At 40.2% G+C, this 26,643-nt stretch overlaps 1 protein-coding gene across 2 annotated transcripts in view; it reads left to right on the forward strand.

Annotated features, from left to right (window-relative positions):
* The window catches only part of SPON1 (spondin 1), a 1,167,370-nt gene that overhangs the window by 397,908 nt on the left and 742,819 nt on the right, over positions 1-26,643 (forward strand). For both annotated transcript variants that reach the window (XM_069223539.1, XM_069223538.1), the window contains exon 5: positions 2,128-2,250. In XM_069223539.1, coding sequence (XP_069079640.1) covers positions 2,128-2,250 — 123 coding nt within the window. The remainder of the gene's footprint in view (positions 1-2,127; positions 2,251-26,643) is intronic.

The following is a 26,643-nucleotide window of genomic DNA, read 5'->3' on the forward strand; positions in this document are numbered from 1 at the left end:
TTGGATAATGTAGCTCAAACAACTACCTCTTGCAATATCTTCAAAGGATACAGAAAACTACCCTGTGCTTTGATGATCTTATAAAGGGATGCAACTGATACAAAAAGAGTGGTGAACACTGGACTCATTTAAATTGTGTATGAGAATTTCTTAAGCACAGTAATTACAAACATAACAAAGAATGTTGCCTGAAAAGCAGGGCAGGCACCCTATACCAAATATAAAATGAAATAGTAATCACAATTAATTTCAGATGCAGGCATCTTTTGTATGTCATTCTGAGAAATGTGCTCTAGCGGGAAAATTGGGAAAGTGAAGACAGTAAAATGGGTGTATACATTTAACCAAGATATAGCAAAAGAAAGGGCTTCTATATTACTAAGGCTTCACAGTCAAATATTCAACATGGTGTTAGAACTCCATAGTCTGATCATATGGGTATTATTGTCTCAACCTTATACAGTGATTGATAAGATAATCATCAGCACATGCTGTAATCAGAGCCCATGGATTTTGTGATGTAAGCTGTCAAAGGTTCAAAAAGCAGTATTGTCAAGCCAAAGCCAAGTTTGCACTGTATCCTAATAGTGTGCTTGAACATCAGTAAATGAGAGCACGAGCACTAGTACCATCAGAGCACCACAGTGCAGCGGTGTATGACTAACACTCCCTGAGCACAAATTCTGATCTTCCTCATTAAGGAATTCAGCTTTCAGACTTTTCTGCTACATAACTGTCATGTTTATTCGAAAAGTACCCATACACCTTTTTGGAAAGCTTTACATTTTTACCCAGTTCATAGGTTTCATTTTATTGACCTCAGAATGATGAAAGGTCCAATGGACCTGCAAGGACTCTAATCTTAGACCTTAAGGTCCAACACAAGTTCTTGCAGTGGGTTCATTATGCCACTGAACCATCACACTCCGGCCAAGGACCTCTTCCTTAACCTACATTATCTGTATGACACAGGGTAATCTTTGTAAGATCATCATTGGTTAATAGCACTGTAATCTTGATAATTTGTTTACATTGTGCCACATATGTGGACAGGGAGATACCAAGAAGACCTTCAGTCCAATAGGCCCTTACCTAAGACAGCATACTCAATAAGCGGAATCCATCTGGGGGGGCAGACAAAAGCTGAGGTGGGTGACTGGGTAGCCTGAATGTGATTGTGAATGGAACTGTTCAGACTTATGCTGAAAAAGGTGGATGAGGACTCCATCGATGTCTGTTTCCTTTCCTCATCTTCCTCTTTTGGCCAATCCTTACAAATAACACATACCCCCAAATTAACCCCATCTCATAGCACAATGTCCAATGTTACTGCTGCACCTCAGTGGCATAAAGCAAAATGATGGGACCTTCCTTCAAAAGGTGGTTATAGTCCCTGATTCTCACAATGCTCAGGGCTATTCATGGGTCTTCGGCTGAATGCCCTTGTCACCCCCAAGTGTATACCGCAGAGGTAGCTGGGGCCTGCGTTACTGCCCTGTCTTACCTTAATAAAGCACATTGAAAGAGAATACACAATTAAATGCTGTTTTGGTTTTGTACTCGAGTTATTCGGAAAAACCTACCCCATCATATCCATTGTGAGTAAATTTACATCCACTTAAGAGGTGCTGTCTGTAAAAAGCACAGAGAGAAGCATCTGAATCTACAGTGATGCAATGTGCCTGTTCCTAACATGCCTTAACAACATTTCCTCCCTTTCATATAAATATAGCTTTTAAATTTGGCAAGCCTCATATTATTTTTTTCTGCATTTACGTTTACAGTACTCACACATTTCAGAGAAACCTAATTGATTATATCGAAGTGCAAATTAACCTAATTAGTAATGTGGAGTTTTTCATAATATGCTTATGTAGATAAACAAGTAAAGAACTCAAAGTACATGTGGTTGAAAGCACAAACCTGCTACAGCGTTCAAAATGCACTGATTTGACCGGTTATGTTTTTATGCATCAGTAGTTCAGTTTTAAAATACATTGTTTTATTTTTGGACAAAAACAAATGTTTCTGAAATTCCAAAATGTATTAGTAAAAATGCTTTTCTGTCACATAGTTGCTGTTTAAGAACCGCAGACCCATGATTTCTCTTATATTTTTATTTTGTAGATCCATCTTTGGAAGATGGGACTGAAAGACCTATCCTAGACTGCTGTGCATGTGGAACTGCAAAATACAGATTGACATTTTATGGCAACTGGTCAGAAAAGTCACATCCCAAGGAATATCCAAGTAAGTGAACAGAGTGCAAAACGTTAGTACTGCGGAGGTGGAAAGAAGAAAGAGTACAGCAGATGTAGCCTATCAGTTTGAACTCAAAATATTTTCATACTGGTCCTGGCCCCTTAATATACCTCCATAAAAAAATGTTCTCCAGAGTTTTTTATTTTTGATTTGTGTTTTTGTATCATTAGAGAAGTAACTTAGCTTCGGTAGATATTTCTAATCCGGGCCGATTTTTTCTGGATGACATTTTTAAAACAGGGGGATGTGTTGCCGCTATGATGTAATATTTCAGGAAGTATGAGACCTATATACTTCATTATGGTGTCAAAACATAGGTTTTGGGGTCAAGTAGTTTTATAATGACAGAAAATAATTCCTCAGAGCAACCCTTCCACCATTTTCCAAAGTGGTGGCTCTATAATGATGTGTTTTAGCCATCATATTGGTAATTTTTTTAAAATATTTTTTTTGTTTCAGTTGATTCAAATTTGTAAACATGAGTGAAGCAGGTGGTAGAATCTTTACCACCTGACAGTGTGCAAAATTTGAGGACTCTTTCAACAAAACAAAATGTGTCATAGGCCAAATGAATATGAAAGAAAAGCTAACATCCATGGCAGCTGGACAGAAGAGAGTTTAAGATGCTGCAGAAATACGGCAAGACAAAGTTTACAAAAGATTGAAACAGTGATGGGTGGAGAGGATCTAATATATTATATTTGTAACAAGTGCTACAAGTCGTATACAATGGAAGAAATCCTGGAGAACAATATGAAAAAATAGCATAAACCAGTGAATCACAACAAGAGTCCATGTCTTCTGAGAAAGCAATGACAACCAAACCCAATGCCCATCCACTTAGAAGATTGATGGCTACCCCTCGTCCCCCTCCAACAACTGATCAGAAAGCAGGATCTTCAATGTGTTATCTGTGGTTTAGCTAGAACAAGGACCAACGGGATTGACAAAAGAACAAAGTGCAGAGTATGTGAGTCTCAAAGGGCAAATATGCTTTTATCTGCAGCTAGTTTCTTCCAACATGAGTTTTTCAGCCGAGTAGGTAATCTTAACAGCATGGTGAATGTATTTGCAGGAGATTTTTATGCCCAGCTCTACTGCATGTATGCATATATTCGAAAATATGAATGTACAGTAAACTCCCAGCAGTAAAGTAACCGCCAGCCTTCAGTTAAGTTTTCACTCTTTTTAAAAACAAATTAAGTCTTAAAGCCACTCTTGAGTGCTGGCTATGGGTTCACACCCAGTGCAATCAAATAAATAATTGTCAAGATTGATGAAACTGTATAGATCCATAGTAATGAAATTAAGATTTTTCTGCAGAGCATGTACAACAACCCAATTCGTTTTTGTCAGTCTAACAAAAAGAGTGAGCCATGTATGGTTTTCTCAGCTGATTTGACTCCTGGCATTCCTGCTGCCAAAATAAGATCACAGGATGCAGTACAATCAGCAGGAACCATTTTAAGAAACGCCTTGAAAGTTTTAGATTTTGGGCTTGATTACAAATTTTGTGATACTCCAGCGCTCAGCAAATCATGGTAGTCAACAAGAATGCCTGATGTTGTCTTAACATCTTTTTACATCATTGTTTAATATCAGCAAAGCAAAACTGTTACAAACGCAAGGGCATATTTACAAGAAAGTGGTCCCTTGGACCTGCCACACCTAATAACACCATGGTTGCGCTGTATTTAAAATATTTAAAATACAGCGCACCATGGTGGTCGTTAGGACAATAGCAGCAAAATTTTGGACGCAATTGTGGTGCTATGCTGCGCTAGCATCAAAAGTTTTGATGCTAGTGCAGCAAAGCACAGGGAGGCACATTGATTAAAATAGGTGTGCCATTTTAAAGCCTGCTCTGATTAGGTGTTAAAAATGATGGAAAAATATTGGTGCAATGAAATTTTGTGAATGTCACTGCACCATTTTTTTGTGCCTCCCTGTGTCACAACATTCCCTTTGCATACATCATGCCTGGTGCAGGCATAATTTGGCACAAGGGGTTTGCAAAGTGGCGCAATGCAAGCATTGTGCCACTTTGTAAATACGTTGCGGGAGAAAGGCCTTTTTAATGCCACCTTAGCATAAAAAAATAACGCTTCGGCGGTGCAAGGTGACACTAGGGGTTGTAAATATGCCCCTTAAGTTTGTGAGTTAGGAACAGAAGCTGTAAACATTGATGATGGCTTTGATTATATAATCGAAGAAGTGGAAGGCAATCCCACGAATTTACAGGCTTATGCTGTGCAAATGTACTGTATTTTCCAAATCATGTTTTATGAATTACACCACGGCAAAATAAAACTCTGCAATACATGATGACTGCCCACACAATCTATGACAAGTGCAAAAAAAGAGAGCTAATGACTTCAATGAATAGGATTGGTGTATCAGCAAGTTAGAATAACATAGTACGGAGCAGGAACTTGTGAGCAGCTCATGCTGTAGAATCTTGTGAATCCGACAGCACACCACTTCCAAGTCACTTTACCCGGAAAGGATTTACAATTGCTCCTCTTGAAGATTTTGATTTTGAAGACAGCTCTTCTTTGCCTGGAACATCCAGCACACGTGATATTGCCATGTTGCTTTTTCAAGACTGTACCAATGAAGTAGCTGCTGGAAAACAAACTGTGTCAACTGTAGGAATAAACAAACAAAGTTGCAAAATTATAACCCAACTGCCTTGCCGATGTGTGCAAAATCACTTCAAGCCAACAACATGTCCCAGTCTACCAGAAAGTTTAAAAGTGGCTGAGGACATGGATCTTATTTTACCTGATACTGCGGTCCGCAAAGCTGATTTAACTGAATTTATCATATTTCTTATTCGGTGCGGACTGAAGGATGAAGAAAAGCCAGTTCCTCTGTGGGCTGGAATTCATGCTCTGTTGTCCCAGAATACCATACAACTGAAGAAGGTTGGGTCTTTACCAGTAATACCATCTCCAGTCACAAACTTTACAACAGTATACATAGCTCTAAACTATTTCCAATATGTGTGTACTCTGCTTGAAAACCAGCCTATCCTGCTAAATTTCTGTGACAAAGGTATCTTCCATATTGTAGCTGACATTTTTAAGAGCAAACAAGTAGAATTTGATGACCTTTATGCAATGATGGGCGTTTTCCACATAACAAAAGTTGCATTGTGGTATTCAGGAAGTTATCTCAGTGAATTTGGTGTAGACAATGCACTTATTGATGCTAAGATCTTCGGAAACAAAACTGTCCGGTCATTATTGAGTAGAACTCATTATGTTCCCTCGTTAAAAGGTATGCTGATCAAATCTCAGTCCATAGAAACATTGTGTTGGAATGCTTTCTGGAGCAAGAATGACAAATTCGGTTTTGCTTATATCTTAGAAGTGAACAAGACTCAGGGTGTTCTTCATTCAAAAGACTTAATGCAAATCAGGCAATGTTGAATGCACTCAGTTCAAATTCAGAAACCTGAAAACCAAGTTCATAGAGTTTGTCAAAGAATGAGAATTAAAATCAGAACTTTACAAGTACTGGGGAAATGTTTTACACATGATAGCTCTAGTCAAAAGTTGGTAAATGCTGATCGAAGGTGACTGGGAGCTGCACGTGAAGACTGTGGAGTTATGGTTTACTGTTTTTAACAAATTCGATTGCATAAACTAATTGAGATATGGGTGCTAGTATTTGGAAAGAGTGAATAAGCTAAGAGTGGAAAAACAATACCTTTACAGAAAATGAATCCAAAGAGATTTTGTGGGAAAAGACAGAGAGGGAAGGTTCAATGATGTGGCTCCAGATATGAAACTGGAACAGATGATCTAAAGATCACAGAAAAGCTCGAATTGTTGATCAGACATGTAAAAGCAAACATGTTGGTCAATGACAGCTAGTTTACCACAAAGTCCTTTCCATTTGCAATGTTTTTAGAGAGGTGACAAATTTAAGATTAATGGACCATCGCAAAACTGTTCCTCACCACAAACTTGTGGGAAAGAGAGGGGAACGTTTTAATAAACATGTTGACTGCCTTTTTCATTTCATGTATTTTTCTAGTGTCCACTCTAGAACTTTGAAAGAAAGTTTGCATTACGGTCAGTTCCTCCGTATCAGGAGGAATTGTACCCAGAAGGATGACTACTTTGAAAATGCTAACGAGCTAGTGAGAAAACCAATTAATAGGGGTTATCCCAAAAACAATTGTCAAATTGGCATCTAAGAGAGCATGGTTTAAACTCAGAGAAACGTTATTGGTTCCTAGGCAACGCATGAAAGAAACTCCTTTGACTTGTGTAATTACATACAATCCTAAAGCAAATAAAGTTAGATCTATTATTGAAAAAAAGCTGGAGAATGTTGAACCCCATTGGGAATTCAGAAACCATTATTTGCTTTTAAGAAAGCCTGCAATTTACAGGAGTATTGGATTAAAGCTGAATTTCAAATAGAAAAGAAGAAAAAGCTTTGGACGATGATCCAGCTTCCTCTATGAGTGGCCATTATAAATATAAAAATTGTGTGGCCTGCCAACTTACTAGTGAGATGAAAGAAGTATTGGTAAATGGGAGAACACACATTCAAACATGCAATACAAAAAATGTCATTTATTGCATAAAATATCCTTGCGAGTTAATGTACATAGGACAAACAACACAGCCAGTCAAAGCAAGAATTCTCCAACATAGATTGAGAATCAAATGCGCAATAAAAGGTGAACGCCTGGTGGAACACTATTGTGAATTGAATCATAAGCCAGATGATATTTGTTGGACAATACTTTATGCAGCCCGTGTAAACCTAAGTGGACAACCACTATCAACCATTTCGGACAAAATGGAAGCAAGATTTATCGAGAAAAATGGAACAGCTCGGCATGGACTCAATGATTTGGATGAAATGTGGGCTCTAATTTAGTTCCTTCCATTCTGCACTTTATTATGAGATTTTATTCATGACTCTTTATTTAAGTGTTAATTATTTTTTTCATCCTGACTTGGTGATGTATTTATTGATGATTATTGCTGATATAAACTTGATTTTTATGTTTATACGGCGAAGTAACAGGTCACAATAAACTTAGTGTGGTCATACTCTTATTTGAGACTTTTTAGCTTTTGTTCTTTCTCTTTAGTAAGTTTAGAAATAGAGGTACATAACTGTACAGATACACCTATGAATGTTTTCTAAGGCCTTATGGATGTTTATTTATTTTTGGAGAGGGAGTCCTTTAATTATTATAATGGAGCGCAATGAACTTGTTCTGCTAGCCGATTTCAAGATTAAGTTATTCAGCATGGCTTCATTCCAAAATGGCCGCCGTTTCTGTTACACACTTAAAGATGGCCACCATAGAGACTACAAGATGTTTCAAGGTGGCTGCTATGGAAGTTGCCGCAGTATACCCTTGTGATTAGAGGGCGAATGCAGCTGATGTTTTTGCCACCCTATTTCTTTATTTATGTTTGCGAAAACGTAAATGTAAACGCTAAAGCTGCAACCTATACGAGCGGTTGTTCTAGATGTGGATGTACCGGCCCTGCATCAACCAGATAACTTGAGATCGGGATTTATTCCCGGGTTTGCAGAAGCGGTCGGCTTCCAAGCAAAAGCCGGAAACAAGCTACGATATGGCACTTTGCTTAGTGGATACATGCATGCTATTTTGAAGTAAGTTCCTTGAGTGAAATCGTTAGCAGAATGATAGCACTGAAAAATTCAATTTGGAAGGTAAGAGTAAGATAGTAGCGTCTTACTTTCTATTATCTTCTAGGTTTTTTCATTTGCCTCTTATTGATACCTATTTGGCATTCTGGACATAATTTTTCTAAAATAGGCAGTGAGTGTCTTTTGTACTTGTGTTTGGGACATTTGGTCTTTTATTCTGCACTGGTAGCACCGAAGTAGATTGCTTTGTTTTGCCCACATTGAATGTAATGGGGTTTGATTTGAATATAAAGGTGTACTGTTGATTCAGAGATCCAATTTTCCCCACTTTTCCTTTTCGGATATTTTTGGCATGCTCTCTTCATGTATTGCACTTGGGAATTATGCGGTTCGGTTTACTGTGACCCAAATAAAGGTTTTTATTGACAAAAAAAAAATATATATATATATATGTATATATATATATTTTTTTTATGTTTTGGGTTCCTTTTTGTAATATGTTTTTTGTTGTTTTTTATCAGGTACTTCTTTGTCCTGCAGTCTTGAAGAGTCCCACAGTTAGAACGGGCTGAAATGCATCGACCTTGTTAAGTAGGGAGGGGTTGTGAGAAATATTAACTAATACCTATAAGGATTGATCACGATACACATTTTTTTCCTTAATACAAATATTAGGAGCCATTATGTTGAGATGTGAATATGATGCAACAATCTCCCATGTGGATTAACATGCAAAGTATTATTAACAACCGGATTTTGAAGAAGTAGAAGGATGATTGAAGTACAATTTTTGTGGATCTGCAAGTTTATGGATTTATGTATATAGATTATTTATGTATGATTTGTAATTCTTTGTCTTGAAGTAATGTTATATGTTGGATTTTGGCTATTTTATCGTTAGATTAAAACATATGTAACGAATTGTATAAATGAACTGTTCTTCCAGTGATTGATTTACAGTTTACTGCTGTATGGATGATTGTGTATTTTTTCCTACTATTGTATCATTTGTTCTTATTATGTCTTCATTTGCCCAGTTATAGTAGGGTTAGTAGGGTAGACCCCTTTTTTCTTCTATATTCTTCAATTCATGCTGCTGCAAGGAAACCCTTTTGAAATTACTCAGAATGTGCGAATACACAACTTTATGACCAAACAATATGTGGATAATGATATAAAGACGCGTCTACTAAATGTCCTGGAACATGGATCAAAATGATATGCAGAACTGAAGCAGGAGATAATAGTACTGAAAGAGAAAAAGCTGTTTGACATAATCGCTAAAGCTAAACTTCCACACTTTAATTGCCATAGTAACAGTTTTGTTCAACCAGCCACTACACAACAGGTTACAGAAAAACAATTTTTGCAAGCACATAGAGAGATGGATGTAGCAAAAGAAAGTGGTGAATATATCAAGGACATTTTGTCACATGATCTTCTTCCAACAAGTGCATTATTTGATGAAGATGCTCCAACTAAACCAGTGAAGCACAAACTCGTACAAGAGCTCGAAAAAAACCAATCACCTAAAGAATTTCAATTCCAAAATGTGTCCTCATTGAAAACTGCTTTTGTTGTGGACTATATGTCACAATTGTGAATGGTCAAGATTTTATCCATGCAAAACATCAGAGAGGTCGTTCAGACTGTTCTACACCAATCAAAGTCAGTGTGCACCTTGCAAGAACTGCACATTGTCTTTGACAGTTATTTTGAACTATCTGTCAAAGAATGTGAGAGAATCAGACAACCGTCTATAAGTGGAACAATTGAGCTTTCCTGCATCACAAATTTGACACCTATACAACTTGATAAATTCTGGTCATCAACATCAAACAAGATGAACTTGGAGATGCTATCTCACCAAAACATTGATGATGCTTCAGTGAACACTGAATTTCCAATTATTGCAAGTGGAATGATTGTCAATGAGGAGTTTCTGCATGTAGAGATATATTAAAAAAGTATGGGCGATATGGATCAAGACCTTATCAGTAAATTGGAAGTAGCTGACCTTCGTGTTGTGCTACATGAAGAGTGGGCTGTTCGAAATGGTTCCAATCAATTCATTGTACTGTCAAATTAAACAGGTGTTATTATTATGCTACCTAGATTTGTTGCAATGTTCGTAAGTCAAGGATTGTTAGAGTTATGGATACGTTATGGAACTGTCAAGAAAACACACTTAATCCTGTTTCATATTCTATACAAGGAACGTGACCTAGAGATGCCCAGTATTCTTATCAAGGAACATTTGCTTATGGGTGACAACACTATCAGCACAATTGGAACAAAGCATGGAGCTTTAACTGCTGAACCTGTGAAGTTTCTAAAAGGATTTAGTGAGACACTAGAAGAATGTGACTTTAAAGAAAAAACCTTCTGCGTGTGTGGAAAAGGAGTTCTGACTGTCACTCATTCGTCGATCTTTAGTACAGTGAGTTCAAAAGATCAGTCCCACTAAGGACCTTCCATCAACATCATATTCTGTGCATGGACACATTATAAGAGCATTCTACTTGATCAGAAGATGTGTAAATGTTTTGGATCATGCATATGTAGTGAAATATCCATGTGAATTTGGTTGAAAAGTTATTGATGAGGTGCTAAAACGTACACAATTTCTAGAGCCTCTACTCACAGAACTTACACGTACATGCAATTGCAAAATCTGTGCTGCAAAGAGATGTCCCTGTCGATATGCTCTTCTCAAATGTTCAACATTCTGTAAATGTACTACGAGCGATTGCGGAAACAAATAAAGTGAACTATGAAAATGCGTCTTAAACAGGAGTGATAAACATTATATTTTCATATTCGGTCCATAAACATTGTTTGGTGTACACAGAAAAGGATTAACAACCATCATTATTTGTTTCTATATATCTCTTCTTCCCCCATTATAGCCACCATTTAAAAAAAATGGCAGAAGGGTTGCTCTGAGGAGTTATTTTCTGTCTCTATAAGACTACTTGGCCCCAAAAACTTTGTTTTGACACCAAAATAAAGTATATAGGTCTCATGGTTTCTGAAATATTACATCATCACTGCAACACATCCACCATTTTTAAAAATGAAGGCCAGAAAAATTTGGTCCGGATTAGCAATGTCTACCCAAGCTAAATTACTTCTCTAATGATCCAAAAACACAAATCAAAAATGGAAATCTCTGGACAACAATTTTGTTTACGGAGGTTTATCAGGGGGGCAGGATTATATGTGTTCCTCACCCTTCGAGTTACAAATTATGAAATATTTACAAAATGTTAGGGAATTATTATTAGGAGCCTGTAATGTAAACTACCTGCGATTCTTGCAGTAACTATGAAAACAACCTATAGTGTATATAGCTCGGCATGATGAGAAAATCTAGAATTTTACAAGCATAATTGATTCAGGTTTTATTTGACTTAAATGACTAGTGCGCAAAATCATAACATAGAATGTATTGCATGCAAAATGTCTGTGAGCTACAAGCGCCATGCGGTTTCAACGTAGCTGCGAGAAAAAGCCTATCAAGGTATGGATTGCCATTCAAAATGCTCACAATTTACAGACACAGCTGATTTTCAGAGTATTCAGTAGTAAAAGTTAAGCACGTTATGCACTTACATACAGAATGCTTATGCATTAATGATGCCTGCTAGGATAAACCTACCTGAATACCTGCCCCTAAGAAAAGCAGGAACCTAAGAGTAGGCCAGTAATCATAAACCTCATGGGACTGCAATAAGATAAAAAAAATCATTGCACCGCCCTTATTCGATTCTCAGTTTGAAACTCAATTACAAGTTATATGGAATTCCATTCAGAGATACCCAACGGCCAGAATTACTGTTACTGGTTAGTGTCTCAGCATGGAATTCTGCTTATTATGAGTTAGATCCCCTCTGAAAGGGAAGCAAGTGTGTGGACACTGAATTTGATGTGCAAAACTCTGAATGGTATTCCGTATTCCAAGGTGTTCATTGCTCCCATATAAATAGGGGCAGAAGCTTCTCTCCAGGGTGGATGTTGAGTGAGGGGAACTGGGATTGTGATAGAGGAAAAGGCAAGAATAGTTGGGTATATGAGGGTTGGAGCACAAGGCTATTGGTAATCAGGAGGAGCACTATCTCAACGAGGGATAGCGCTTCACCTCAATCAATCAGGGTTTCAGTAAATCAGGATTTATAAAGCACAGCTAATCACCAGATAATGTATCCAGGTGCTTGCAGGTCCCAGAGGCTTATGCAAGCAGTCTGTTCCTGAGGGCCATTTGGAATTCCGGAAGTGAGGTGATGGTTTGGAGGTGCCTGGAGAGGCTGTTCCAGGATTTTGCTGTGATGTAAGAGAAGGAGTGTCCTCCACTTCTGCTTTGATAGATGCGGGGAGTATGGGCAAGTAAAAGGGAGGCAGAGCGTAGTCTTCTTGGTGGGTGGTGGAAGTTCAGTCGGTGGTTAATGTACGCGGGTTGTTGGTTGCATAGAGCCTTGTTTTGTGTGTGTGGGCCAGCAGCTTGAATTGGCATCTCTTCTGTATGGTGAGCCAGTGGAGTTGCCTTAGGTGAGGTGTGATGTGGTTTCCTCAGGGAAGGCCAAGGATGAGTCTGGCTGCAGTGTTCTGTATAGTCTCAATTCTCTGTAAGAGGTGTGCAGCAATTCCTACATGGATGGTGTTTCCGTAGTCCAGTCAGCTGGTGATGAGGGCCTGTGTCCCGGTTCATCTTGTGTGTACGGGTAGCCACTTGAAGATCTTATCTAGCATGCACAAAGTAAGGCAGCAGACAGAGGAGATGGTATTGATCTGTGATTTTATGGTGAGCTTGTTCTCAATGATGATTCTGAGGTTTCTGGTGTGTTTGGAGTGAGCGAGTGCGGGTCCTAGGTATGATGGCCACCAGGAGTTGTTTCATGTGTTACTGCTGTTGCCAAAGATCAGTACTTCTGTCATGTCTATGTTCAGCTGCAGGCATTTGTTCTTCAACCAGTCTGCAACGCTTGTCATGCATCTGTGGAAGTTGGCTCTGGTGGTGGAGGGGTCGTTGGTGAGTAAGAAGATGATTTGGGTGTTGTCTGCGTAGAAACTGTGGGATCGGACGATGTTGGCCAGCAGACTCATATATGCATTGAAGAGCAAGGGACTGAAGGATAAGCCCTGGGGGACTGCACAGGTGATCTCCTTGGCTTTGTAGGTGAAAGGTGGGAAGTCGATTCTCTGGGTTCTTCCGGTGAGGAAGGAGGTGATCCACCTGAGTGCCTCCCCATGGATGCCGATATGGTGGAGCCTTTCGATCAGCATCTGGTGGCATACAGTGTTGAAAGCTGCCGAGAGGTCAAGCAGGATCAAAGCTGCTATTTCTCCTCAATAAAGAAGGGTTTGAATGTCATCAGTGGCCACAATCAGGGCAGTCTCAGTGTTGTGATAGCTGCAGAGGCTGGATTCGGAGGTGTCAAGTAGCTGGTTCTGCTCCAGGTATGTCATGAGTTGCTTGCTGATGATCTTTTCCAGTAACTTCACTGGGAATGGGAGCAGGGAAATTGGCCAGTAGTATTTGGGTTTGCAGGGGTTGGTGGAGGGTTTTTTGAGTAGTTATCTGACTTCAGTAAGTTTCCAGGCACCGGGAAATTTTGCTGTCATTATAGAGGTGTTGAGAAGGATGGTGAGTTCCTGGCCAATCCTTTGGTTTCCAAGGTTGAAGATGTGGTGCCGGTATGTGCCTGTGGGAGCTCCCGAGTGGATGGAGTCATGGTGTAGGTGATGTCCTGGGTAGAGAGAATGTTTCAGGTGGTAAGTGTGTAGTTTGTGATGGTTACGGTGGTGGCGTATCTATTGAGGAAGGCCATTGGTGTGGGTTAGGGTTTGTAGTTTCTATATATGGTTGCGATCTTGTTGTGGAAGTTGTCGAATTTGTCGCATAGCTCTCCTGAGGGTGTGATGTTGTTTTCACTGTCAGCCAGATTGGAGAATTCCTTAAGAATGTTAAAAAGTTCCTCTGTGGTGATTGTGCTGGTTTCGATATATGTGGTAAGGGCTGTCTTCTTTGTTGCCCTCAGCAGAAAGTGGTAGAGGTTGAAAGAGATTGTGAAGGCTGCTATGTCCGAGGTGTCCTTACTGGTGCGCCATCTCTTCTCCAGGTGTTTGTTGTCTCCTTTTACTGTTCTGAGTTCTTTGGTGTACCAGTTGGCCTTTTTGGAGGATTTTCTCTGGATGTTGCTCCTGAGGGGGACGATGCTGTTGGCGCAATTGATGATCCAAACATTGAAGTTTTTCATTCCCTGTTCGAGTTGGTGGGGGTAGCGGGGTTGGAGGTGTTGAGGGCATCCACCCAGCTGGACTCTGAGATTTTGTTCCTCCTTTGGTGGTATGCACTGGTCAACTTGGGGGTAGAGGAGCAGGGGCAGGGGATTCTAAAGTGGACAATGGAGTGATCGGTCCATGTGTTTTCTCTGGCATGGCTGTATTTGATGCAGTTGCTAGATGTGAAAATGGGGTTCAGCATGTGTCCTGATGTGTGTGTAGGGTTGTGGACTATCTGGGCCAATCAGAGGCTGCTCATACTGTCGAGGAGATGTGCAGTGTTGTTGTCATTGGGGTCGTCCATGTGGTCACCAAGGAAGATGTAGTCCTTAGAGACTAAGGCTAGGGGCGTAAATAAGTCTGTGATGGTGTTGCAGAAGCTGAAGCACAAGCCTGGGGGTTGGTAGGCAAGGGTGCCTCTAACGGTTGTTTTGTTGTCCATGTGGAGGTTCAAGTTGAGATGTTCTCTGGGGGTAGTGGTGTTGTCGATGGTGGTTCACCGTATGGTCTCTTTGTGGATGATGTCTGTTCCACCTCCCAGCTTGTTAGTGCGGTCCTGGTGAGTGATTTTATATCCGTCGGGGATCGTGGTGGCAATGTCTGAGGCAGATGCAGGGTTGAGCCAGGTCTTGGTGAGGAAGATGATGTTGTGTGATAGGGAGGGGATGAGGTCTCATAATTCGGTGGAATGCTTGCACACTGAGCATGTGTTGAGAAGGGCTCATGCGAGTTGGTGTTTTTGTTCAGGTGGTGTCTGTGGTGTGCTCGGGGTAGGGCTGGTCTGTGGGCTGGTGTGTGTGCTGTGGTAGGCAAATTAACAGTGGGTGCTAGTTAAAGGTTCTAACGTGAAGCGTAGGTCGGCACGGTTCCAGTGTTTGTTGCATCGTCTGGGGTGGATTGTACGGCCGGTGATAGTGTATCTTCGAGGGGAGGGTGTGCCAGGGGTCGTGGCCCAGGGCACAGTCTAGGCATGGGTGGGCACAAATGGGCTTGCAGACGGGCTTGACTTTAATATGCCTTTGGCCTGCATTAAGTAGGTCCTGGGGTGGGCGATGCTTTTGTTGGCGGCAAGAACCGTGAGTGCAACAACCCCGTTGGGAAAACTCCAGCAGGAAAACCAAGGCAGCTGCAGTGTCATTGGATCAGCTTGGAACAAGCAGGAATTGGAAGCCACAGGTAAGTGACAGGCATCTGATTCGTAATTAGGCCCATAGTAGCCTGCCTACAAGCAAAGACTTCACTGGCTGTTATCTGTCATCAAAAGTGGTGAACCTAGAATTTGACTCATTATTGTTACCTGTGTATTTGAATTTTGTCCCACTAAAAGTATGTTCTTGAAGGATCTCAAAATTAATTTTGTTTAATTTACAGTATCACTATTCACCTAAAGACTGAAATCAAAGTTGAATCATTATCAACCACAGTGAACTATGCCATTTTGACTGTCAAGTGGCACTATTTATCAACAAATGTAAAGACTTCTTTCTCTGCTGATTCTAAAGCTACTGCAGGCAATCGGTTTTAGTTTTGGAATGCTTCATCCTACTTACATCTTGAACTCTAAAGATTTTGAAAGCATTACTATAAACAAATTGGTTCAGTTCCTTTGTGGGGGTAAATTAGATTTTAGGACTTCCTATAGAATCAATGTTTTAAAGAAAACAAGGGGTTCTTGCATGAATTGATATAAACAATTGACTAAAAGAGGTACCAATTGATTTCATTTCATATCTATTCTGAATGTTTGCTCTCTATCAGACTCACATTTTAACAGCAGACATGTGCTACTACGTCTCGCCTTCATTGTTTGTAATTGCTCTCCATGAAGGTTAACATATATATCAGGCCATTGACATTATGTGGCAGCAGGGGGGACATAACTTGAAGCAAGTTTGAGTAAATAATGCTGCAAGAAAAAAAAAATAGGCAACATAATGCTGCACATTTTATTATAGTGTTACTTTATTGCTTAATTATTTTTAAACTTGGTAACACTGAAGAAACTATAACTTGTGCTGTTAAGTATCTTTAGGCCACACGTTATAGTTTTTAACATAAGCATAACTATGAGTATAACTATAACTACAGAATTTATATTGTTTTGTGTGGGTAAAACATGAACCTGACTAAAATGTGTATATATTCACTTAAAAACTGTACACAAAAGATATAAACGATAACTCGCAACCTCACCATGCACAGTTTTCTCATCAATACTAGTACTGCAAATGTTTTCAATGATGTTATTAATGATGTAGTAAAACATGCCTTGAGTGCTGTAATATCTGGGGTAATTAGCAGTGCACGGCAAGGGCACGAGTTAAAGTTACCTTAGGGCATAAGCTATAGTTACTTGAAATAACTCTAGGTATAACAGGTCAATTTCTATAGTTTTGTCCATTTAAATGTGAGCCTAGCTATAATGTCCCTGTATCGTTTGTTTTTTTAGTGAATGTTTATGTTTAAAAAAAAATCTATTTTCAAACTATAATGTCCGTGTAACCTTTGTTTTTTTCAGTGAATATCAATGTTTTTGTAACGTAAAGTAATTACTATACTTTAGTCCTATCCCGCGGTGCATTGCCGTGGTTGGCTGCAGGGTCAGGCCTGTGGCCAGACCCTACACCCAAACCCCTATAAGCACCCAACCCCACACCATGCACATTCATGGCGGGGGTTGGCCACAGGGCCTGACCTGCAGCCAGGCCTTGCGACCTACCCCCTATAACCACCCAACTGCCCTATCAAGGTTTACAGATAACTTTTCAAAGTGAAAATGCAGAAAAACACACTTGCAGAGAAAACACACTTGCATTGCCTTTACAATGTGCAAGTAATTTGGATGTTTAGTGCTACCTCTTTGAGTAAATGTATAGTGGATCTACTACACTACATCTGAAGGTGAGTCTCAAGATGGCTGCCAGCACTTTCTGTTTGAAGTGCTGGTAGCCAAACAGATCTCTGCATGAGATCAGTAGGATTCGCAAAGTGTTCACGCCTCCAGATCTACAAATTTTGTTTTTTCTTTAATACGTCCTAAACTACTGAATGTATTCAACTTTCTGGACCAAGAACTACCATTCTGCCAATTGTGGTGTAATTTCGTCTTGCGGTTCGGGCTGCAACCGTGTCTAAAATCCCTTTGTAAATTAACATGGGAAAAATACTTTTTTTGACCCCCCTTTTTCTTGGCTCCCTCTTGCTGGATCAGCCCAAAATGTTCCATGCACATCAAGACCCAAGTGGGCACTTTTGTTGGGAAGATTTTGTGAAGATTCGTCGAACCGCACCAAACAAATAGACAAGTTAAAAATGGTCCTGACTATAACTACCATTGGCGACCGGCAGTATGTTTTGTATCTAAATATATATATATATATATATATATATATATATATATATATATATAACACCATCCAAAGGTCCACCTTATGGCGCGCAGATTGCACGGGTGCAAACGTGAGGAAAGGAGCATTCCTCCACAGTCTCCAACACCAACAATTGCCAAACAATTGATTCGTTTGCACTCCAGGAGAGTTTAATTGCTTCTATTCAAGAAAAATATAAAAAAAAACACTACCAATGTGTTTCACCCTCTCGGTCTTGATCACAGTTTTACAAAGAAAACCTTCCCATGAATATCTATTTATAGTTCATCTTACTACCACCACCCAAGTGCCTGCTGGAACATGTAGTCCCCTACAAAAACTTGTGACAATTAAAACATGATACAAAATTCACTAAACTTTTCTGTACTATAAACATCTAAAAGGAAGTTGAGTGATTAACTACGGAAATATCTCTAAAGCCAAGACTAATTAACAATAATTTACAGATAAATGAATAGTATCTGTGGGATAGATGTTACCATGCTAACCATATCTATGGGATGTTGGGCTGAAAAATATGTCTTATACATGAAATATTGCTGACAATGTTTACATTGTGAGAGTGATGTTTACCTAGTTCCCGGGACATTGATCTACCTTGTATCTATAAATCTACTGTGTATACCTGGTATTTGAAGCCACATGTTCATTACTTCATGTGTATCTCTCTTCCAGACATAATACTCATCTTAGTACATGTAAATGTCTTCAATATCTATACCTTCAGACCCGTTCCTCCATATGGTTGACCCTATGTCTGTTACCTCACAAACATTAAGTGCTTGTTTACCCTTCACAATGTCACTTCATTAAATGGCCTCTAATTACACCAATTTCTTTTTTAGCCACAAACCATCATAGGTGGTAATGAAGTTCTTCATCGCCATTTAATCCCCTCTGAGTCTTTGTTTTGAGTTGTACTATTAATCTAGACTCCAAACGTCTAAGCCTGAGCTCAGGGTTTCCTCCTCATTCATTATGCTCAGTGGTCGCGATCCCAAAGAACTTCATGTTTGTCCAGGTTTTTCCTTCATGTGTGACTAGATGTTTAGCCAAAGCATAGTTTACATCCTAATTTTGCACAGCCCTGATAGGTTCAAGTATACGGTTTCTTAAAGGACAGATTGTACTTCCCATATAACAAAGACCACATTCACATTCAATTATGTATACCACATGAGTAGTTTCACATGTAATTATCTTTGTAATTCTTATTAATCTTCCTTTTGAATCTGGGTATTCTCTTGTATTCACGCCTATCCAGCAGGCCTTACACTCAGTGTGTGAAAACCCCTCTGCCCCCTGCCTGGAACTGCTGTCACTTGCATGCTTCCCCCTGTCCCTGGTGCCTTGGGCCTGTGCCCCATCCTTCTGCTGGCTACTGCCCGCCTTGGCCATGCTCAGGTCCAGTGGGGCCTCCCACCTCATGCCCCTCAGTGACCCAGCAGTCACCCCAGACCCCTTGTGGCCCCCTCCTTTGCCAGATTAGTGGGCCTCCCCCCACCAAATTCCTTGGTACCCTCAGTGCTGGCCCCAGTTTCCTCAGTTGTTGGGGCCAAATGGAGGCTCTTATGCCTCCCAATCACTATTGGGCCCCTACCCCAGGAGAAGCATTCCTCCCCTACCCCCCTTTACCCTTCTGGGTGCTTTTTGCCTTGGACGAGCTGCACACTGCGATTGCAGCAGATATGCCCCGTGATGCGGCCCTGGTTGGTCTCTCCATGCCAACCCAGGCCTCCTCCAGTACTCTGGGACACTAAAAGTCTGCGTACCTGGCTGCTCCTAAAGTTATAAGTGTGGCTCTCACCGGGTTCTGGTCGGGCCGTGAGGACATGCACCTCATGACACTTGTGGCCTTGTCCTGTTGCTGCACCACTATCGCCGTCTGTAAAAATCTTGCAGAGCTCTGTCCAAAAGCTCCAACCTCTATTTCCCCATGAGCCGGAAGAGGATGTCTCCTCTCCCGGCTCATTTAGCCCCTACCTCACCCATGTGACCTACCTCCCCAACCATGGCCAATGCTGTCCTCCCTCCCCCTCCCACAAAACTTCCCGGGAAAGACTAGTCTGTGACTAGCTTTCCCCCGGGATCCTCCATTTGCCTCCTTTCAGTACATTCATCAGATTACCAACTTTTAGGAATATACTTTCAAGGTGACTACTTTGTAAACATGTGCATGCTGATGGGATGCACAGTGACTTGTGCTATGTTTGAAACAATTGGCACTATTACCGAATGTGTGGTAAGGAAGATGGCATGTCTGGGCAGGTGATATATTACCTGGATTGTTTTTTTTTTTATGGTGAGGACAGCTGGCATAACAGGAGCGTGTGCAAAGTTGGTTAAAATGCTTTATAGGTGGTAGTGGAAAGGTTTGGGATACTGTTAGTGGCAGAAATATAAGAAGGGCTGCCAACCAGATTGATTGGGTTGGTAGCCATGGTATCACGGTTGCCTAGAGGAAAGCTGTTGGCTTTGAAAAGCTTGCTGTCTGAAGTGCTAATGAAGGGGAAATGTATGCTGAGTCATTCAAAAGGTGCTGGGCCACTTGAATTTTGTGTCTCCAGTGGTTCCACAGGGGCGGACTTTCTGTCGGAACCTTGCATTTGCAATGTGTGGAGCCACTAAGCTACACCACAGGATATGCGTGATGAGGAAAGTGAGAGAATATTAGCAGATGTAGAGGTGGTTTTTGAAGGTTTACAATGGCATGATAGTGTGGCTACAGAACGATCCCAGGACATGGGTGGTGGGCATATACTTAGAGCCTCAGGAGTATGAGGGTTTGATGTATATCAGGAAGGACAGTGGTATGCCACAAAATGGACATTTGCATTGAAGGATAAAGAACTCAGCATTCTGCTCTGTGAATTCTTTCTCTTGTTATCAGCAGTACATCTGAGGGAGCAGGAGTTGAGGAACAAAAAAGTTACATTTGTGTATGAGAGTTAGGCGGTGGTGCACGTGGTGATTCAGATGACAACATAAGATGTTCGGATACTGAGTATGTTCTGCCTGGCTGTGTGTGCATAGCAAAGAAGTGAGACCCCAAGCAGTGTTTGTGCATTGAATCCCATGAACCACTTGCCATTTTGGGTCAGGCCGCTTGAAGTCATCAGGCTCCAACCTCCAAAGCTCACGTCATCAACAGGAGTACCATTGATATGCATGGACCTTACAGGGCATGTACATTGGTTAATGATTTGAAAGTAAATCTATCTTTCACCATCTATTTCTTGAATGATGGAATATGGGATCATCAGTACAAAAATGTTCATCTCCCAAATGCTTTGCACATTTATCTACTGTAGCCATATCGGAAGTTACAACTGTACTAGTGGAAAGGGTGATACAACAGGCATATATTATAGCACAGCTTTCTGTGTATGAAGAATTTGTTAGCTCCTGCACTTACCACAACCTTTGGTGCAAAATGTATGCTATTAGCAGATGTCTGTGGAAATAGAAGAAGGCATGCATCCGCACCTTTTTGCACATTTATTTTTTGTAAATTGGTGAAAACAAAACTCTCAAAACTGGACTCACTGTGGTAACTAATCTGAAAAAGATTATGAAGCTTTAAAATTGATTACATGTGTCAGTTATATTTTTGTATAATATTTTGAGCACGATCATTGATGTAATATAATCTGTGGGCATTTATAGTTGAGCAATGGGTCTGTGGAGTCCAATTAAATTGCCTTTCAATGATTGGTTCGTTCCCGTAAAAATACCAATTTCCATAAACCCTGATTCATATTCTCACAAGGATGCCTCTTTCCTGCTACTCCTTTGTTTTTATGCACACCATTCTTGTCAACAGACTCCTTAGAAAAGCTGACAGCTGTCCGCCCCCAGAGACCAAGTCTGTGCCAGGTCGCAGAAGGCTTGATTATTTACAATGTTGAACATCTAGAGGGCAGTTGTTTAATACTCTAAGCAAAAAGGATAGCATATGTCACTCGTGTAGAGGCCTCACAACGCTCAGCGTGGCTTGTAACTCCCCCAACTCCTGCCTTTCATTGATTGGAGATGTTCCATATTAATTCCCTTAGTGTCTCAATGAAAACCTGCACTATGTACAGTGAGGCACGGTAAAAGAAATAAATCAACAGCGTATGTGCAGCAAGCAAGGCAACCCATAGCCAGTAAGCAAAATACAAATAACCATTGGTGAGCTATCTTCACTGTGCAATAGCAATCAAAGACAGGCATTTTCACGCAGGAGGTACGCTTGAGATAAAACAATACCTATCAGATCTTCGACACTGTGTTTATCCAAAATATGCCATAGGTGAGACACACAGCATAGCGATCTGTTGTAAGTGTAACTGGAAATGATGTTAAATTGACTTTTGGGGCTACGTTTAAATTATGCCTTAATCTTTATGAAGCACAAGTGGGAAGACGGATACTTGCTAGTGGTTATGTGCGTTGCAACAAGAAATGTGGCAAAAGTTACACTAAAGACAAAACTGCACAGTTAAATTAGCAGCCCAAGATTGCAAACGTTCAAACTCTAAGGTGTCCATCGTTGTCCATTGGTCCTGACCCATGTTCGATTTTCAGGATTCTCACAACTGTATTTGTTTGTACAAATCTATTAATCTATGTACACCCTTTTGACACTGTCTGTGGTCATCCTGCACATTCAGACATGTATCCAGCCCATATGGCTCAATATTGGGCACCTTTGTTCTAGGCTAAATGGTCGGACCTTCAATCAGCCAAATGTTGATTAAAAAATTAAGCTGCTTAGATTTGTATGTAATCCCAGTAACAGGACCAAAAACCTCAGGAAGGCATTTTGAGTACCCTTAGCTAATCAATGAATTTATATCTTCAGAGTCCATTTAATTGAGCATGAACAACACCAGATAGTACTGGAGGAACTGCAATTTAAACTGAACAAGGAAACTCGCTAAGTCCTGTATGAGGAAAGCTTGATGTCTGTCTTTTGAACATTTGCTTAATGGTAAAACCCTTGACAAGCAGGATAGAGAAGAAGCAGGGCCGTAGGTAGAAGTATATATTTTGGGGGTCCTGTCCCCGAGTGATGGCAATATGAAGGAGGCTTCTGGCGTGGGTTCTGCCTCTATAAAAAGTTGGAAAAATGCTCTCAGTTTAGTAAGATTGTAAAGCACATGATGATTTTCATTGCAATTTATTCTTGTTTTTTAACTAGACCCGGAACAAAGTTAAATTACATCAGCATAACCTGAGTAATTTGGATGGTTTCGTGATATGCTTGTTACGTGAAATTCCAGAAATTATGTTATTATGTCAGTCACGATATAATGCTGCAAAATTATATTTCATGAGTAGGGGAACAATGAATCGAAGCAGAATGCGAGCAGATTTTGTTCACAGGCATTGTGTTTTTCGCATTATTTTTTAGTGAAAATGCATCAAAAATTGACACGAGGATGCATTTCACATTACAATGAAGTGCTAAACGACAGATATGCATAATTACTCATAATTTCGCATAGTTTTTTATATATTTTATACTTAGGCAAAAGCAAATTACGCACACCCGTACATTTTTTCAAATAAGAATTTTGTTAAAAATGTGTGAAATAAGACGTTGTAAAACATGTAGGTCAACACTGAGCATATTGTAAAACATCCTTTCCGTAGGGAATTTTTGGGGACATTTGTGTCAAGTTTTGCATTAAAAAAAAACGATTTAGCTGGTAGCTCTGGTCTAAGCAAACAATTTTAAACATAACTTTACACAGGCTGTAGTTGACGTCTGCTAAGGGATTTTTTTGAAAAGCTGTAGCAAGTGATTCACTTTTTTTTTAACCCTTTAGGGGAGGTTTGGGAAAATGAGTGGCAAGTTGTGTACTTCAAAGCACAGTGGTTTAAGAATCTAACTGTGTAGGAGGTGTGATGTGTGGAGATAATATTAGCTTACCTTCTCATACTGTCTCTTGCTTTTCCAGCTGATATACAGTCAAGTTAAACAACAGAGCCTTTTTACCGACATATTTCTAGATTACATCTCAGCTATCACCTTAAAACATAACAGAGTCTTCATTCTGGGTGACCTTGACATCTCATTTGACCAACAGAGTCTCATCAACTAAGATCCTTCAGGACAAATCAGGAAGTCCTCACCTTTTCACAACTAGTCTCTGGACTTGCAATTGCCCACATGCTAGACATATGCAGTTTATCGCCACCAGGACAACAACAGCTCCAAACCCGATCACAATTGTACAATGGAACAAATTCACCCTCAGAGCACTCAACACTCATCCCTTGGACATCTCACCTCCAGACCAAATAATATTAGTAAACCAGCTCTACAACTAGCATTACACAGGCTTTGGCTGATTCATTCCCTTCAGGACACCTACACAACCTAGTCATCAAAAGTGCTTTATTTGTAAAAGAATAAGTGCTGGGCCCAATGTTTGTTCAGAAGCCAGCAGCAGGTGCTGTTGAGCACTAGGGAGCCAAATATCTAAGATGTGTATTCTTGATTGCACCTCACCTTATGTCTCTTCAATCCACCACCAAACAATCCCTGACTGTTTATTTCACTATTTTAGGCTATTTTTTTATTCCTGCTTTCTATCTTTGTCACTGGTTCTCTGTCTTTTTCTGTCTCTGTCTTTCTACCTTTTGTGTTTTTTTCTTTTTTCCTCTGGTTCAAAGTCAGTTGAGGAAAAATAAGTGCCAGTCCCCAAACATAAGTGCTGGTAGGTGCCACCTGCAACCACCAGCTCAAATTAAGGACTGGTCATCAACCTAAGACCCTTTCAATTAACATGGGATAAAGAAAATGAATTTCAAAATGACTGCACTGAAGCGGAAATGGACACAATCTAACAACCAACATGACAAAATACCCCTCCAATAACTGAACAGGATCTAAAAATCACCGCCACCACCTCCACCCCAAGAAGGCAAAAAGTTTCCACTAATCCCGATGACTCTCCAATACCAATTTTCTTTTTATGGAAGTTAATGGGATTGTTTTGGAATCCCACAATCCGTAGAGGATAATAATGGCAACATCCCACTCTGAAGAGTACATCCTTTCCAAAGCAAAGATGCCAGAACAAGACTACATGAGCAAGATACCATACATCCAGGCCACTTAAATCAAGATTAGAACAATCTGCAGACATTGGACCCCGCTCTCATTCAATCAGCTCTATCTCCCACAGTCAGGTTATTTGTAGTCCATGATCATGGCAAGCACGCCCAGAATATTTACAGTTATACCCCTGTCCCACTGAAACCTTCAAGAACACCTACGCTCAGCAACTCCTTCCTTGCCACTCAAATGTTCAAGAACATTCTACTCTCAACAGCTGCTACCACTCCAGCAACAACTTACATAAACAGTTCTCTAAAAACTGCTACCTACCATTCGGACCATACGGCTTGCTAAATCAGACTCCTCAGTGTGGCAGACCCTGCCAGGTACCAGCCAATCTTCAACAGCACGTTCAAAACTGATTGAAATAGTTACCGTTAATCAGACCTGTGACATCCAAATAAAAATAAAACTGTTTAAGGCCATTATACAGGGTCCTGCTCCAAGAATTGCACCAAAACCTTATTGACTATCAACTGGATTTACCTCAAGAATACGATGGACAGAAATAGATTTTGCACATTTTCACACTTGCACCTATCCAGGGCTTTTGAAAAAGCCCACCAACTCATCTCCTGAGAGGACTAGATACATTTGAAATTGAAGCAACAATTATAGACTAATATCGTTAATTTTCAGCATATATTCAATCCTCTCAATCATCTCAATCACCTGTTTATATTACTTCCCTTAAGGATTGACTATGATGGAAAACCCAAAGGACCTGTAAACACTTCAAGAGAGGACCACTACCTCTGAGGTAGGATGACCAGGAGTCGGGATTTGCTCAAACAGACTGAGATTTTCATAATTTGTGCCATAAGATTTCACTAAATCCAGGACATATTCTGGTTTTTGGAAAGGCCCGACTGAACACAGAGGGAAACAAGCTTTTTTGTGTTCCAATGCAGGATTAGTGATTAATTTATTCCCTTTAGAACCTCCTTGCTAGTGTTTCTTTGTTGGTAATCCATGTCTTTTAGGTCATTCTCTGCCCCATGGTCGATGTGAATTTGTAGTCCTACTTCTATGTTTGTGCAATGTCCCAGTTTTTGCATTTTAAAATCTGATTACCCTACTCTGAAGGTTTATTTTATGGGTGCTAAGGCCTCACTTTAAACTTAACACACCCATACAGAGATTCTAATTTGTAGAGAATGAAAGAACATTCCAGCACTCAATTATGTGATATGCCCCCAGCGACAGTGACTGAGGTAACAAATCTGGAAAATAATCATGGACTCGAGCCATTCCTTGATCCCACAAGTGAACCATGTTATAAGAAGCGCACACTGCACTATAAAAACTCGTTTATACATCTTCCTTCATCTACGTTTTTCACAGAAGCTCCAAGCCACGATTGCCCTTGTCAGGTGTCACTTAGGCTATGCAAAAGGACTGTACCTAGTGACCAGGCCACACCCCTCCGTTCTACTTCTACAACTGTAAAGATTTAAAAATGCGTAAGCAAGACAACTCCAGCACCTTTGCCTCTAGAATCACAACACACTAAATTGCCAAGCTCATCTCTGACTGCCTAGGGTCAGTTGCTGTTTAACATTGATGTATTTATTTATTTATAAGAAAAGTAGATAATATTAAAAACTGAAATGCTTTAAATGCACACTGACATGGCAAGGGCTTACCATTATTCCAAGTAAAACTGCAAAGATTCTCATAGATCAGAACCCACTACCTCAGCTAATCACCCTCCAGTATAAGAAGAAACACCTCAGTGGGGCCTTCTTCTCCATATATCCATCAAAGCCATGGAACTCTTTTTCAGCGAAGATGAGAAACACAGACCAGCTTAAATTCAGAAAGATATTAAAAACATGGCATTTCCCCAAAAGGTGATGAAGGGTTCCACAAGCCATCAGCCAAAAGCATTCAACAAAATAAGTGGGGGGGGCATGTACATTAGCACACCAGCTGGAGCTGGAA

This window comes from Pleurodeles waltl, chromosome 3_1, assembly GCF_031143425.1.
Source record: "Pleurodeles waltl isolate 20211129_DDA chromosome 3_1, aPleWal1.hap1.20221129, whole genome shotgun sequence".
In the NCBI taxonomy this organism is placed as follows: Eukaryota; Metazoa; Chordata; class Amphibia; order Caudata; family Salamandridae; genus Pleurodeles; species Pleurodeles waltl.